The sequence below is a fragment of the Crocodylus siamensis genome, chromosome 13 (assembly GCF_052110815.1).
Source record: "Crocodylus siamensis isolate JL-2025a chromosome 13, ASM5211081v1, whole genome shotgun sequence".
In the NCBI taxonomy this organism is placed as follows: Eukaryota; Metazoa; Chordata; order Crocodylia; family Crocodylidae; genus Crocodylus; species Crocodylus siamensis.
In genome coordinates this window covers 28,795,762-28,810,446 of record NC_143407.1, presented here as the reverse complement: position 1 = coordinate 28,810,446, position 14,685 = coordinate 28,795,762, and the positions used below count along the sequence as shown (strand labels likewise).

General features: G+C 51.4%; 1 protein-coding gene across 2 annotated transcripts in view; it reads right to left on the bottom strand.

Moving 5' to 3' along the window:
* The window catches only part of LRRC75A (leucine rich repeat containing 75A), a 167,191-nt gene extending 156,533 nt beyond the window's left edge, over window positions 1–10,658 (bottom strand). Inside the window, exon 1 of one of the 2 annotated variants that reach the window (XM_090025613.1) lies at window positions 10,326–10,658. In XM_090025613.1, the coding sequence (XP_089881739.1) occupies window positions 10,326–10,508 (183 nt within the window). In that variant the 5' untranslated portion in view covers window positions 10,509–10,658. The other variant, XM_090025614.1, reaches the window with a different exon arrangement.
* Window positions 10,659–14,685: the final 4,027 nt, after the last annotated feature.

The window sequence follows — 14,685 nt, the reverse complement described above, 5'->3', positions numbered from 1 at the left end:
AATTAACACATTTTTCAGTTCAATTACTGTCAGGAGTCTTTGGACAGAGCCTTAGATCTCATTCCCCTTGTGACTGTGGCTGCGTGCGCACTCGAGTGCGTTCAACTACTGCACACATCTTCACAGGAAAAAGAGCAGGTGTGAGGAACGCAGCTGGGCAGGCAGCAGAGGCAGGCACATGCCTGTACATCCTAGGAACACTGTTGTTATTTCCTCATGAAATGAAACTCAGACACAAAGAAAGCATCTTGCAAAAGAAATAAAAGGAGCGCTGCATGGAGGTGGGACGTACAAGGTGCCCAGGAATCCCACATCTTACCTCTGTTGTACAAAACAACCCCTGAGCAGACATCACGCAACATTTGTTGGGTTAACCTCTTTGGAAACTAGAGACCCACAGTACCTGAATGCATCCAGCAGCTTCAAATAAAGAAACCCCACTGGTGTCATCAAAGCTCAGCCCTGTCTCAACACAAGTAAAGCAGGAGGACCAAGGTAACTATGTAAATACTGCTGGGACTGGCACAAGGGGCCTATGGAAATTAGGCACTCAGCTCCTGTGGGAGTTCAACAGGAATTGCCTAAATTCCATCCATTCAGCTCCTTTACAAATCCCAGTCAAGTTAAAGAGGAAACCCCTCATCTGAGAAGCTATATCCCATTTCCTTGTGCAGTCATAGACGCTTGGGTTGGAGACTGTTCTCTGCCCAGTTCAAAAATGCTGAGAAAATGCCCTGGATTCAGATCAGTACAAGAGAGAGTGGGGGAGCAGGGGAGGACTGGAAAGCACAGTATTCTATAAAGCAACAAGGTAGGTCCTGGTGTTTGAAAACAGTGGCTGTACTTGGAAAGGTGCCATTCAACCAGAGCAGGATTTGACACGTCTCATGTGACTACAAGCACAGCAATTAGTAGCCCCCCTCCATCCCCACCACCTCTTGAAAAAGGCAGGGATGCGCACTGGACCTTAGAGGAAAGGCAGAGCCGATTGCTGAGGGGCTGCAGGGGAAGAGCTTTCTGCTGAGAACTTAAAAGCAGCAGCTGGGATTCTCAAAGGTGTCTGAGGGAATAAAACACCTAAATTCACAGATTCAGAAGCGATTCATAGATGCTAGGGTTGGAAGGGACCTCAACAGATCATCCAGTCCGACCCCCTGCCTAGGCAGGAAAGCGCTGGGGTCAGAGCCAGATGCCTATGCAGCCTTCTCCTAAAGACCCCCAGGGTCTGCAAACTTCCTCCAAAAATCCCAGCCAGAAGCCTGGGTACATATTAAAAGTCCTGCAACCAGCAAGGGATACAGAGGCGTGGAGCAGCACAGTCAAACCCCACTTGGCTGTGCTGCATGCGAGCTCTCAATGCAGGGTCTGGCTGGGGACCTGCTTTCCCATGTTGGAGCCTGGGGGTCAGTGCTCCTGTCACACGTCATCTCCTTCCAGCCCCTGCTGTTGAATTCAGCAAGAGGGCTGGGTGGGAGGGGTGAACGGCAGCAAAGTCCACCGCTTGGGCTCAGGAGCTGAGCAAGAGCAGGGACTCCAGCCAGACCCCAGCCCGCACTGCTCACACACAGCTCCAGCCTGAGCCCATGCAAACCATGCAGCGAGCTTACATGACACAGCCAAAGTGGGGTGGTCATATCCCTACTGAACTGTTCCTGGATCCAATACTCCCACTGCTCTGACTGAGAAAGATTTGCCATATGTCTCCTGACCAAGATAATCCACCCCACAACCCTCTTTGAGCTGCTGCCATTTGTCCCAGGGCAGCTTCAGCTCTGCAGCATGTAAACATGCAGAGCTCCTCAGGACCCTTCTGACCCTACGGGACGTGGGACAGGGCTGAGCTGCAGCCAGGGAGAACACATCCCATGTAAAACGCACTGCTGTTCTGGCACTTCCCCGTTGCAGCCCACCTCCAACTCTCTTGCAGGCCCACCCCCACCATCTGGCTCCAAACTTCAAAAGAGCGCCAGTTGCCAGCTATGAACCAACAAGGTCAAATGCTGAATGTAATTCCCTCGGCCATAGGAAGCTGCCGGGGAGCTCGCTTTTCAGAACAGCCATGCAACGCCTACGCAGCAAAGGGAGAGTGAAAGCAATCCTTAGACACAGGGAGGCACTGCGTTTTTAAAAGAAGCAGGGGAAAAAAAAGCCAGCCAGTCTGCTGGAGGATGGGAGCCCTGAACCCCAGTTTGCTGGAGGATGGGAGCCCTGAGCCACATCCTGCACTTCATGTCTGCTGTGAAGGAGAGGCAGCCAGATGAGGGGGACAAGTTACTTACTGCAAAAATGCTGTTGTCCAAATGGACAAAGGGTTAAGGATGGGATGGTTGGTGGGGGCTGCAGTCATGAACCTCTCCCAGCTCTTAAGACAGCTGGCTGTGCTGGATTTTTGGACACAGCACATAGGAAATGGTATGGGCAGGAATTCCCAGTTTTTTTATTTATTTATTTATTTATTCTGGGGGGGAGTGGTGTCTAACGAACTGTACAATCTTCCTGTTTCTACAAGTCCCCTGATAACAAGCTACCTTCCTGCTGGCCATCAGGGAAGCCCAGTCCAATGAACTAGACTAGACTGGGAGCCTGGAGACCTGGGTCCTGATCCTAGTAGCTTGATCTGTGCCCACTTAGGATAAGCTACAACCTCTTCAGGCCTCAGTTTCCCCATCTGAAAGATCTATCCATCCACCTAGGTGCAAACTCAGGGGAACAGTACATATCCACAAGGAGTATTCATCTTCTCAAAACAGGAAGTTCAACCTGGGCAAAAGAAACTCAATCACTTCTGAATCCATGTTCTCCCTGGATATACAGACACATCACAGCCACAGGACTGAACAGAGTGTGCTGTGTCAAACAGGGACATTTCCGTGCGGGTTACTAAACTACAACTTCCTGCCTGCCTGTTCCTCCACTGAACTAATGGCCTGGAGCCCCAGAATCATCCATGCTACAATACTGAGTCTGAGCAAATACAGACCAGGCTGATACAGAGCAAGTCATGCTATCGCCTGCTGCAGAGGAAGCTGGCTTCCCCAAAGCACAACTCTACTACACAACGCCTTGCTTCTCCTGCCTTCAGGTTGACAAACAGTTTCTGTTCAAATGTTTGTCCAACAGCTGTTAAATAAGCAAAGCTCAGAAGCACACGCAGGTAGGAATTAGATAGGAAGCAGCCAGCAGGTGCTTCCATAACTACCTTCTAATGGGTTCCTCCAAACTTTGGAGAGGAGCGAGGCCTTTAAAAGCCATAAGCTACCGGCTGCATTGTTTTAATATAAGCAGATGTAGTTAAGTTAACATGCAAGTACCTGAAGCACAGTTAGCATCAATCAGCACAGCTCACTCAGTCATCCACTGAGAATTCAGTCCATCATGCTGGCATAAGTTATACTCATGCATTGGGATAGCAACTCCAGTTTCTACATGCACTTGGGCTTCCCCTGCACAGTGAAAACTGCCCAGTTGTGCTAAAACTAGGTGAAGGGAGCACAAGCCATGGCTAGGGTGGCAGACATGCTCCCCCAGTCCCGCTAGATACCTTCATCTCCAGCTAGCTGTTCCTCTGAGCACTAGGAGTCCCATAGGGGTCATGAGCCTAAGGGAGTATCCATCAAAATGGGAACAGATATAGATATAGGTCTGTCCAATAACCAACCAGATGAGAATGGGACCTTGCTAATAACCCTACACTACTTGGCCAACTCTGGCTTGGAGGTAGGCGAGTTTGACCCCCTCCTCCTTCCTTCTCTCGGACACTCCCCAATATTATTTACCGTGACAAGCAGCAGGCTCAAGTGCTGCTAGGCTCTGCTCAGGACCAGTTTGCTGGGAGGCCACAGAGCCATGATGGTCCATCTCCCAACAGATCCCTCTGTGGAAAGGAAAAGGAACAGTAGGCAGCAGCGAATGAAAAATCAAGGTGCAATGAAGAAAGAGGCAGAAGCGTGAGACAGACTTAGCATGGGAAGCACAAAGAGAGAGAGGGGAAAGAAGATCTTGCAAAAGGTGAAAAAGGTGCGAGAAGAAGGACCCACCAGCTTGGGATAAAAAGGTGATATTAAAATGTCAGCATTCTTCTGCTAGCAAACCTTTCCAGCATCCTCAAGGTTAAAAAGAGGCTTCTGATGTCTTCCTCACTGGTCCCAAACCCACAGACCTGAACCTGGGGATAACTTGCAAGTCACGTCACCAAGTTTTGTCATCCAATCCTCCCCCAGCACTCACACAGAGAAGACACCTGGCCCGAGCCAACCTCTTAATCTAGGAGATTCTCACTCCATCAGAGGCACAGAAGAACACAGTCTTAAGCCGCTACCAAAGAAACTTGACCTGTGCCTTCCTGACTATATTCCCACAGCAGCTGCCACTCAAGGCAGTTAATAAAGTTAATTGATTGGTAAGATCGTGACAAAGAATTGCTCTGTAATTTTGCCAAGAGCCCCCATGCTCTGGCATTGGAGAAAGATGTAAATAGAAGTCTCCAAGAGCCCTTCGCTGTCCCCGCCATCATTGCTGAATTATTCTCCCGCCAAACTCCAGAGGACTAATGAAGACATTATTATCAGTAATGCAATTCAGGGGTGTCAAACACATCTGACCCCATAGGCTGGATGAGTGGTGCGGGGCTGGTACAAGGGCTGGATTAATGGCTCATGGCTGGCCCCATAACCTGTATCGGGTCCACAGACCTTCCCCCCGACCCAACCTCAATGCTGAACAACTTTCTACGCCAGCTGTCTATATCCCCCAGGACTTTGCAGCTCTGCAGGGCCTTGTGCCCTGAGAGTAACTGAGCACCGAGTGCAGTGGCACGTGTAAGTACTCAGCACCTTGAACGATCTGGGCCTGATCCTTCCATTTCTGAAGACTGACTCGCAGACTTCAGCTGCTGTCAGACCTGAAACACCACCCCCCCCCCAAAAAAAAAACAAAAACACAGCACTTTACCAGAAGAGGAAGCAAGTTAATTCGACTCAGCTCTCCAGCATCTGTATAGATTGAGCACTTCAGGGGGGCTTTTTGTCTATCTTATCTAAAGCTGATTCAATCAGCTCTTAGATAAAAGCACCAAAAAGCCCCCCTGAAGTGCCGGATCCATACGGATATTGGGCGAGCCTGGTCAAACTAATGCGATGCCTCTTCTGGGCATGCACTGTACTTGGTGCAGGGGTGCACCAAACTTAAAATAAAGCGCCATTTTTTTCCCCACGTCTGTAAGCAGCCTTTGTGCGCTAGTCTTGCAGTTGATTATGTGTGTGCGTGGCTGTTGGTACGCAGTGCAGGCAGGAAGTTGTAGTTTAGTAACCCGCACGGAAATGTCCCTGTTAGGACTGAACAGAGTGTGCTGTGTCAGTGGCTGTGATGTGTCTGTATATCCAGGGAGAACATGGATTCAGAAGTGATTGAGTTTCTTTTGCCCAGGTTGAACTTCCTGTTTTGAGAAGATGAATACTCCTTGTGGATATGTACTGTTCCCCTGAGTTTGCACAGGCAGCACTTGTTCTGGCCAGTTTGGGACTATGCTACAAGCAGCACCCACACAGGGGCAATTTCAGAAGCGTGCCACACACGGGTCATTTTCGGCCTGGAGGGATGTGGGCAGTGGGGTCCCCCAGGGCTCGGTCCTCGGGCCCGCACTGTTCAACATCTTCATCGGCGACTTGCACGAGGGGGTAAAAAGCACCTGTTCAAATTTGCTGATGACACTAAGATGTGGGGGGGATGTGGGCACACTAGAAGGGAGCAATAGGCTGCAATCGGACCTAGACAGGTTACAGGGGTGGGCGGATGAGAACAGGACGGGATTCAACACTGACAAGTGCAAGGTGCTGCACCTGGGGAGGAACAACCGGCTCCATACCTACAGGCTGGGGAACTCCCTTCTTGTCAGTACAGAGGCAGAAAAGGATCTTGGAGTCATCACTGACTCCAAGATGAACATGAGCCGGCAGTGTGGGGACGCGGTCAGGAAGGCCAACCGTACCCTGTCAGGCATCCACAGATGCATCTCGAGCAGGTTCAAGGAGGCGATACTCCCCCTCTATGCAGCACTGGTCAGGCCGCAGCTGGAGTGCTGCGTCCAGTTTTGGGCGCCGCACTTCAGGAGGGACGTGGACAACATGAAGAGGGTCCAGAGGAGGCCACTCGCATGATCGGGGGCAGCAGGGAAGGCCCTACGAGGAGAGACTGCAGGACCTGAACCTGTTCAGCCTTCACAAGAGAAGGGCTGAGGGGGGATCTAGTGGCCTGTTACAAACTAGTCAGGGGGGATCAGCAGGCACTGGGGGAGTCCCTGTTTCCCCGAGCACTGCCAGGAGTGACCAGGAATAATGGTCACAAGCTGGCAGAGGGTAGATTTAGGCTAGGTATCAGGAGGCGCTACTTCACGGTCAGGGCGGCTAGGATCTGGAATCAACTTCCAAGAGAAGTGGTGCTGGCTCCTACCCTGGGGGTCTTTAAGAGGAGGTTAGATGAACACCTTGCTGGGGCCGTTTGACCCCAGTACTCTTTCCTGCCATGGCAGGGGGTCAGACTAGATGATCTACTCAGGTCCCTTCCGACCCTAGAAACTATGAAACTATGCCTACTCCAGCTGGTCCAAGATCCACATTACAAGCAGCACCTTCATCTCTGACCAAATGGGGCAGATGCCACATGTGGTGCATGTCCCAGACTGACTGGGGTGGGCATCACATACAGCACGGGTCCCAGGCCAACTGGAGCAGGCAGTGGGTGAAGCATGTGCCCCAGACCCTGCCCACAAGGCCAGTCTGGCACACACTACATGCAGTGTATGGGTCAACTCCACATTCACGGGGCAGCAACCAGGGGCTGGACTGTATCCCTGACACCCCTGATGCAATTGATAAAGTATCCTATGCCAAGGCCCCTAGGGCATCACACAGCCACTTGAGTTAAACTGGTGCTTAAAGAAAAGGCCTGGTCCTGCAAAGCGCTGAGCAGCATCTCAAACTCTCACAGATCCCAAAGGACTCTTACTGCTGCTTCTTCAACAGGCACTGCGTACCAACAGCCACCCACACACATAATCAACTGCAAGACTAGCGCACAAAGGCTGCTTACAGACGTGGGAAAAAAAATGGCACTTTATTTTAAGTTTGGTGCACCCCTGCACCAAGTACAGTGCATGCCCAGAAGAGGCATCGCATTAGTTTGACCAGGCTCGCCCAATATCCGTATGGATCCGGCACTTCAGGGGGGCTTTTTGGTGCTTTTATCTAAGAGCTGATTGAATCAGCTTTAGATAAGATAGACAAAAAGCCCCCCTGAAGTGCTCAATCTATACAGATGCTGGAGAGCTGAGTCGAATTAACTTGCTTCCTCTTCTGGTAAAGTGCTGTGTTTTGTTTTGTTTTTTTTTTTTGGGGGGGGGGTGTTTCAGGTCTGACAGCAGCTGAAGTCTGCGAGTCAGTCTTCAGAAATGGAAGGATCAGGCCCAGATCGTTCAAGGTGCTGAGTACTTACACGTGCCACTGCACTCGGTGCTCAGTTACTCTCAGGGCACAAGGCCCTGCAGAGCTGCAAAGTCCTGGGGGATATAGACAGCTGGCGTAGGAAGTTGTTTTATAATAGGAAACTTGATTTTTTTTTTTTACATTGGTTACATACGGATAAAAGAATTATTTCCATAAAAGGTGATATCCCGTCCCAGTGTTTAAAAAGACTAGGATACCCATTGCACATGGTGGATTACGATAAACACTGCTATGGTGTGTTTTGTATTAGTCAAGTGTTAACTATTTTTGTATCCATTTGCTCCTCACTTCATTTGTCTCACTGGCAAAAAAACCCACCGTGAGCAGCACCCACTGGGAGCCACCCCAGCAAGACTGAGCAGAGAGGGTGATTTATGGGAAAGCACACATGCATACACAATGCTTCTTTTTAGGACTTTTAACTTCACAATTTGGATTCAGCATTCTCAGATATCGAATGGTTGATGCTATTACACAGAGGAAAAGGAAACAGCAGGGTAGTTGCTCTTATCGCTACCTGAAAGAGGCTCTTGCAAAATTAAGTTGCCCTAGCAGTCAAGGCAGCCTAAGGGGGCTGCACTTAAACCCAGAGTCTTATTCTAAAGAGAGGTGATAGAATAGCCTCATTGCAGGACCCCATCCTGCACCTTCCCCAAGGAGCAGCCTTGTAGTTACAAACTCCAGTAAACTTATTTGCCATTTAGGTTTGTTGGGTTGTGGTTTTTTTTTGTTTTGTTTTTTTTAATGATTAAGGCTTTTCCTTTGCTTCACAGTGCTTAGTACATGCATAGCTGTTTGCATCCTGGAAGCTCTTTGCAAATACTAAGTCAGTCTTGTTACAACACATGAGCGAGGCAAGCGTCACTCATTTTACAACACGAGACGGAGAATCGGACAAACCGTCACAGAGCACGTGATTTGCCTAGAGCTGAAGAGCAAATCCGTGTTGGAGTTAAGGTGCAGGAGTTTCTAGTGCCTGGTTCTCTGCTTACTTTGGAAGGCTCCGCTGCCTTTCAGCAGCTGATCGTCTCCTGGAGCTAGTTATGAATGTGACTTTTCTAGGGATGCTGGTGACTACATGGCAGAACCCAGTTCAGGATTTAGGGCTCTCTCAGAACCCATCAGCCAGCATACCCAGGTCTGATCCAAAGACAGCAAGAGCCTTTTGAACTGTGTCTTCAAAAGGCTTTGAATCAGGCACTCTCAGGAAGCCTAAAAATCAATTCAGCCACGTTAGCCTTGCACAGACAGGAGGGGGAAACTGGAGTTGCTGCAACTCATCTTCTTAGCATGCCTGAGAAGCCTGCTCCAAGTGCTCACCTCCGTGGCGACCTCAGCAGGCTTGCAGCAGGCTTTGCAACTGGGATTGTCAAAGGAGCCCAAAGGAGTCAGGCACTTACATTCATTGGAAGTTGAAAATTAACACAGTCTGGTTCCGTGGAAAAGCCAGGCTTCTGTGCATTACCCCATGTTACTATTATTGTGCATTATGTTATGACAGCAGCCGGGTGCCCCCATCAGAAAGAAGATGCCTTTATATTTGGGGGTCTTACAAAACCCAGACTGAGAGGCAGTCTCTGCCCCAGGGAGTATAAAATCTGAATGTGGCATCCAAGTCAGGTCGCGGCAGGAGGAATCTCACCCCCCAAACTCCTTCCTTCAAACTCAGACTTTGGGAGAAATGAACTACCAGGGAATCCTACTGCCCTCTACTTACCATTCCCACTACGAGTTAACCCAGCTGCTCTGAATCCTCAACTCGGAGATGAAGACACATCCGTGAGCATCAGACCTCCAAGAGCCATCCTTAAAATGTTCAAAAGATCAGGGGTTTGTTCAGTGCCATTCCCACCTTTGCAATCAGAGGCAGGGAACAACACCACCTCATTAAAAATGTGTTTCGAGTCTATTATAGTATCTAGGACAAATTGTTTCCTATTACGACACGGCAAGGTATATTTTGTCCGAGCAGCTTCTGAGAAACACTTGCTCATGATGACTTATTTGAGACTGTAACAGGTTCCCCACCTGCTTCCAGTGCTATCAAATGAATTTCTGACTCAACCGGATATCTAGTTTCCCCCAATCTTGGTGGCAGGATACCCCGATAGCGATCTGCCAGGAGGGCGGTTCGTGTTCAACACCACAATTCACTCAAATCCCAAGGCAGGAAAAACCTTCGGCTTGCAGCTATGAAGTGAGAAGAACTTGAGCACTTCACAATTTGTGACGCCAACCGAATATGGGAGCAATACCCAGCATTATCTCACGAGGAGCGCGATCCAAATGCCCGCTGAAGTCAGCCGGCATCTTCCCGCTGACCGCGGCGGGCACTGGGCCGAACGCTTCTCCAGCAGCGAAGTCTCGGCTCGTCCTCATTTGTGGGCAGCAATTTACAACTCGGCTCGTGACCCCTTTTGACACTCGGTGGGACATCTGTGCAACTATGCGATGCAAAACACGCGCGCGCTCTTTGGCGCTCCCGTTGCCGCAGCCTTGCTCCTGTCCGACCGGTCCCGGGGGACCTCGCCGCGCAAACGCCCCCCAAAACCCTTCTCCCTCAGCGCGGGGGCATCCGCCGACCCCCGGCAAAGGGGGGGATCCGCGAAAGACGACTATGCTCAATGAAAAAGTATGCACGTAGGCGCCCTCACAACCCAAAGGGCTCCATGCCCCGCTGGAAACGTTTCAGGGGTCCGCAACTACGTTTTGAAAAAGGTCTTAAGAGCATCCCCTCCGGCCCGCAGGCGGCCAGGGACTCTCGGGCCGGGGCAGGAGGGCGAGAGCAGGGAGGACGCTGCAGGGGCTGAGGAGGGTCCCGCTCACCTGGCGCAGGTGCCGGAGCAGCTCGGTGGCCTCGTGCTGGCGGCCCTGCTGGACGAGCAGCAGCAGGTCCTGCACCAGCCCCACGCGGCGGCGGTAGGGGGGCGCCGCCCTGGCCCCGCCGTCCCGGCCCGGCGCCTTCCTGCGGGGCCCGGGGCTGCCGCCCTTGCTCTGCCTGGCGCCCATGCTGCCGCCGCCGCCCGCCGCCCGCCGCTCATGGCCCGCGGGCTCCGGGGACAGCCGGGCTCCGCGCCGCCGCCGGCTCGTGGCAGCCGCATGCGGGCGGGGCGGGGGGGCGGGCGGGCGCCGGGACCCGCGGGCGGCGGCGGCGGTTGGGCTCCCGCTCTCCCCCTGCTGCCGGCGGCCCGCGCTGCAGCGCCGCCAACCGCCGCGGCCCCGCGAGCACGTGCCGGCGTGTGAGCACCTCCGTGAGAGAACGGGCGGTGACCGCGTGTGCGAGACAGCAGGTGTGCGTGCGGGTGCGTGCTTGGGTGAGCATGCATGAGAGAACACGAGTGGGAGAGAGAGAGGTGTGCACGCATGTGCGAGAGAACATGTCGGAGCGCGGGGGGGGGGGGGGGCATGTGTGTGGATGGAAACCCAGCCTAACCCACGTGTACGCGAGCGTGCGCTTCTGCCAGCGTGCCCGCGCGCGTGTGTGCGTGCACGCAGGTGGACTGGCACCTCCTAGACTACCCAAAGCGTGAGCAAGGATTCGTGCGGGTAAGGCAGTGCTGGACTGGCACCTCCTGGCCTACGCAACGGCCCCGGGGCCGCCCAGGTGCCCCAGCCAGGCCCCCAGGCCTCGGGTCTCGCTCCAGCCTGGCCCGCAGCCACCTCCGAGCTGCTCGGTGCCAGCACCAGGGAGCCGGACAGCTCTGCTCCGGCGCGGCCAGGGCCTGAACGGGGCCGGCAGAAGAAAGCGCCCGAGGAAACCTCCGGCCTCGCACGAGGGCTGCCCACTGAGTGCGGCAGTGCTCATCTCCACCCTGACACCAGCCTGCCTTGACGAAGGATCCCCAAGCAATACACCTTTTCACCAGCCCTGGCGGGCTAGGAGGGGCCGTCAGAGCCAGGCTGCTGAACTGATCGAGGTCTGCCATCATCCCTCGGCTGGATGACAAGAGTGTTTTGATACCTGGGCACCAAGCCCTCAGTGCTTCGAAACCTCCAGTTGTTGTAGAGTCACACACCTGCTCTCTGCCCCCTACCCTGCCTTCCTAAGGAAGTTCAAGGCCTCTGCCCTCATCTTCAAAGCTCTCAAAAGGCTGCAACCAAGATCGCAATTAAAGCCCTGGGGCAAAAGACGGTGCTCAACTCGTGTTTCACCATAAAGATAAACACTCACCTCTGCAGAAAACCAGGCTTTTGCAGGGACTGGCCCACCTCTGTGAAAGACTCCCCAGGGAGGCCAGAACCAGCGCAGACCTCAAAACCTTCCACTCCGAGTACCACCTACGTGCCTTGGACCTTGTTTCCTCTAACCAAGCAGCCTAGAGCAACACGCTATTAAAATGAATCCCAAAAACAAGTCATGCACATACACAGCAGACATTAATCATGTTGCAGGGAGATGCTTAAACATTACCGCTGCGACTGTGGAATAAAAACACATACGGGAAAGAACCCGATGTAACATCACTCGGAGCCTTGCTTTTTCTGTATTGCAAAATAATTAAAAAGCAAACATCTTTTAAAGACGCTTTCATTTAAATGCAAGCGCACACAAGTGTGGCGTTACCTTTGGAAATAAAAGGTGACCCTCTCCGATACCTAATGACTTGCAGGACACCCAAAGGAGTCGTAGTCCCCTGACAAAGCCCTTCTGTGCAAACCCCCGGAGTCCTGTTAACTTCAGGAGGACTCTGCGTGGGCAGATGGGCCTATGCTGTCAGAATCCGGTATGGGATCCTGAATTAAACCAGAGGCAGGGATCCAGCAGAAGATGTGCTTGCTGGTGGAGTAGGGCACCTGCAATTTACTTTAGTATTCTTAAATAATACAGCTGAGCTGTGCTAGGAAATGCACTTCAACATAGTTGAGTGGTAACATGAGGCTTTGCTGCCACATCCAATAGTAACTCTTTGCCGAGAGCTTGCAGACGTGGTGATGATTTTTTCAAATTTGAATTATAAAATGGGCAAACGATGCACGGACAGGTCGGCCCCTTCATCCATGTCTAGCTTTGCCTAGAGTTAGGGTCTAATCTTGCAAGCTGCTCTGTACAGGCAGAACCCCAAACACACGCCAGCTTAGAGGGTCCGCCTTTGTGAAGCAGATTAGAGGAGTGTTGTTCCTTATCTTCCACTGCTGAAACCCAGGGGAGCAGGATCAAACATCCTCTATATATCCCCCTTCCATTTATTTGCCACCATGTAGTTTTTTCCCATCCAAACCAATGACGTGTAATTGTTATTTCGTGAGCAACGACTGTGGGTTCAGCCCTGCCAACACACACGGTTTGTTCCTTCCTTTCTACGAAGTAGAAACTGGCAGCCAACACACTCAAGGCCAAAATGTATTCCAGCTAACCCAAAGGATAGCTCTGCCTTGGAGCCTGTTCTTCACAAAAGTCTGTAGGACAGCTGGCTCTGTTCTGCACGGAGGAAGAAATCTATTGTAAATAGAGAAGTCAGCAAGACAGGGTTAGCTTGCTCTGTAAAATGTATTAAATAATCAAGAGGAAGAAAAAGCTGAGGTTGAAGGCCTTGGCCTTTCTGACTGCCTGCACAATTTCAGACGGCGCAGTGGCAGAGGCAAACTGTGCTCAGGAGTCAGCTAAGGTGGGCAGACCTTTCCAGAAAGATGGTTTACAGGAGTAGAGAGTCTAGGTAGAGAGCCCCTCTCACCCCGTCTCCTTCCAACCAAAAAAAAGAGCACATGCATATGTCTGTACCGGTTATTAAATGACCAGAGTACTGGCAGCCCAGCACACCAATTATCCACAGCATGGGTACATTGCTCAGGCCACCAGTGCCAAGCTGGTGCCCCCACATTGACCCAGAAGGGCTGCTGCTGGTGGGGAGTGGGGAGCTCAGTTTCCATTACATCTTTTAGCTTCTCAGCAGAGGATGCCAATTAGCACCAGTTATGATAACAGACACCTGCCCACAGGAAATGGAGCAAAACCAAATTAATTTCACCCAGGCTACCAGAGAGTAATGAATGATCGTTTCTATGCCAACACTGCCAGCCTGAACCCTGCAGGGATAAGAGGCCCTTGTAACCAACCCATTACCACTTTCTCATGCAGGCCTGCTGCTACCCACTCCTGCTGGTAGCTGGACACCCAATCTTAGCAGCAACAAGAGCTGGTGCAACTCCTGAATAAAGTAGCACTTGCTCAAGTGGTTCATTCAGGCCCCTGCAATTATCCTCTCAGGAACAGCTTGGAGTCAAGAACAGAGAGCCATTGCCCTCTATTTTTGCTGCAGAGAGAGCTCTCCATTTTCTTTTTTACAGTGAACAACCCCTTCTATGGCACCTCATCACAGAAAGCACTAGAAAGTCCTTGTTATAACAGCAGTAGAGTACAAAGCCCGCCCATCCTATAGAGTAAGTTAATTACAAAGATGGAGATGGTCCTAATCTCTCTAGCCAGTGGATTTGCATTTACTTACATCAGGTCAGAACCTGACCCAGCCAGCTCCACAAAGCCAGTGCATAAAGATTAAGGACCAATCTGCAGTATCCTCCTCTCACTGAGTTATAGTAATGAGGCTTTTCACTGAGTTGGATGCTATTTTCCATAAATCCAGATTTCACAAGCTGCCACCTAAAGGTATAGAGAGAAAGGTAATTTTTAAGATGTCACCCTGCCCTGCCTTCTGCAGGGATGTAGGTGCAAAGCTGAGAGACTGACCAATGACAAGGGGGAAAAAAAAAAGCAGTTTTAATAATTTGGGATTTGATCCTCTGTGACCTTATTAGGCTGACGGTTCTATTTGTGTTATTTATGAAGGAACCCAAAAGCATAAAAATTCCCTTGTCCTTCTAGGCTATTTGGAGAATTTTTCAGGCCACAACCCATCAGTTGTTGTTCATCCTTCAAATTCAGAGATGACCAAGACATCACTGGCTGCCTTGGTTTCTGTGAACCTGTGAATGGCCAATCTGTGCTTTGGACTGTCTGTGGCACACCAAGCAGGAGATGCCACATTGGGTTGCCCGATCAACAGCGGACGTGCTGCTGTCGCGAGATTCACACAGCTTGTACTTCTGCTCTGCCTCAGCAGTTCTTCTCTGCCCATAGACCGTAGCTCCAGAACGGATGAGGCTTTGCCAGGTGGAACGATCATGAGCGAGACCTTCTCAAGGCTTCGGGTCAATGTTGAAATGTTTCAAGGATGACTTGAGGGAGTCC